Genomic DNA, 1,539 nt, shown 5'->3' on the forward strand with positions numbered 1-1,539 from the left:
TGTGTGGTGTGTGTGGCACAGGGGTGGAGCAGAGTGCAGTGGCCAGGTCCTCCCTGGGCAAGGTCAGGTGTCAGCAACAGCAGGAGCACTTGGAGCACTGCCTCCAACCGGAGCAGTGCCAGGCTGGCAGCTCGGTGGGCCGAAGCTGCAGTTTCTACTCCGGACCAGTAGAAGTGCAGCAGCTCACGGAATGCCGCTGGACAAATCGGGCCGTGCGCTCCTTGTCAATCTCGGATTGGGACTGGTTTTTATTGACTGCAGCCAAAGGTGGGGCGCCGAGTTGGGCGGCACTCGGAACGCTGCCCTGCGACGCCGCGCACTGCAGCCGCTGCCTCCTCTTCCTCTCAGTCCTTCAGCTGCAGCTCCTGCATCATCTCCACAAGGCTGCTCATTGCGGAGGACTGGAAAGAGACAGAGCGAGGGTAGCAATGGGACAGCACTTCCCTCGGGAAATCTCTGTCATGTCTGACAGACGGCAGCCCTGAGAACAACAGGAGCCGTGCCTGTGCTCACCAAGGACTCACCTCTGCACGTGCAGCAGCAGCTCTCAGAGAGGCCTTCTTCAGTTCCATGCCCCTCTCTTTTCGTCGCTGTCTTCTTGCTATAAGGCAAGACAAAAGATGAATTTGTTTTGCCAACAGCGAAACTGCAGAAACATGGGTGCCATAAAAGCAGACAAAGGAAATTGGACTAGGAAGCTTCTGAGTGAATGACATTTCCAGTGGGACGTGCAGAAGACCACCGTGGAGTTAACGGAAAGAGACGGGCTCGCACATTCTGGCACCTCACTGCCTTGGCACTTTGTAGCCTTCAACCCATTTCCCCTCTTCAGAGAAGGAAAAGCAAAGCAAACCCTAAGCAAACTCAGCGTGCTTGAAAAGGGCAGCAGCTCAGCACGGCGGTGCCACAGCACCTGCTTACCTCTTCGCTTGGAGCTCCGCGCTGCGGCAGGCCCAGGCTGTGCTGCTGGAGCCGGCACGCCGTCTCCGCTCTGACCCCTCGCTCTCTTTTTGGCAGGCAGCTGCACTGCGGTTGGGCTCCCTTCTTCCAAGCCCTTGCGTTTACATCCAGCCTGGGCCTCGGAGACGGAGCGGGGGCACGCGGCAGGGGAAGGTCTTCCCCCCTGTGCTGGGACCTGCTCTTCTAGGAAGCCCTCCGGCCTGGAGAGGAGCTTCAGCTGCTGCCTGTTGACAAGCTCTCTCAGAACGGACCTGCTGCACCACTTTCACGTAGAGATTGCCATTTGGCTCAGCACCAATCTCTGTTAAGGAAGGAGAAGCAACAAGATTTAACAAGAGCCCAGTGCTACTTTCAGTCTGCAAAATGGGCCGCCATGCCAGGACGTCTCATCTGGACTGTTCACGGTCATGGATCTTAGGATCTCGGGTGAACTGTGGGTTCACATTTCTACTCAGCGCAGGAATGCTAACCGTGATTATGACCACAACCAACACACAACGACAACAGTCCCAGGAAAGAACAGGCAGAAAGCCTAACTAGAAAGACAGCGCACCAAAGCCCGATGCCTGTTGTGTGTCT

The 1,539-nt window shown here is 56.7% G+C and overlaps 1 protein-coding gene across 1 annotated transcript; it reads right to left on the reverse strand.

Moving 5' to 3' along the window:
- Positions 1 to 6: 6 nt before the first annotated feature.
- LOC109364921 (zinc finger CCCH domain-containing protein 11A-like) lies at positions 7 to 1,261 on the reverse strand (the record flags this gene model as incomplete). Its single annotated transcript, XM_019611502.1, has 4 exons — positions 7 to 401; positions 525 to 601; positions 922 to 1,123; positions 1,212 to 1,261. Coding segments are annotated over 4 exons (386 nt in total), but the record flags the coding sequence as incomplete, so codon positions are not given.
- Positions 1,262 to 1,539: the final 278 nt, after the last annotated feature.

This window comes from Meleagris gallopavo, unplaced genomic scaffold (assembly GCF_000146605.3).
Source record: "Meleagris gallopavo isolate NT-WF06-2002-E0010 breed Aviagen turkey brand Nicholas breeding stock unplaced genomic scaffold, Turkey_5.1 ChrUn_random_7180001937617, whole genome shotgun sequence".
NCBI lineage: Eukaryota > Metazoa > Chordata > Aves > Galliformes > Phasianidae > Meleagris > Meleagris gallopavo.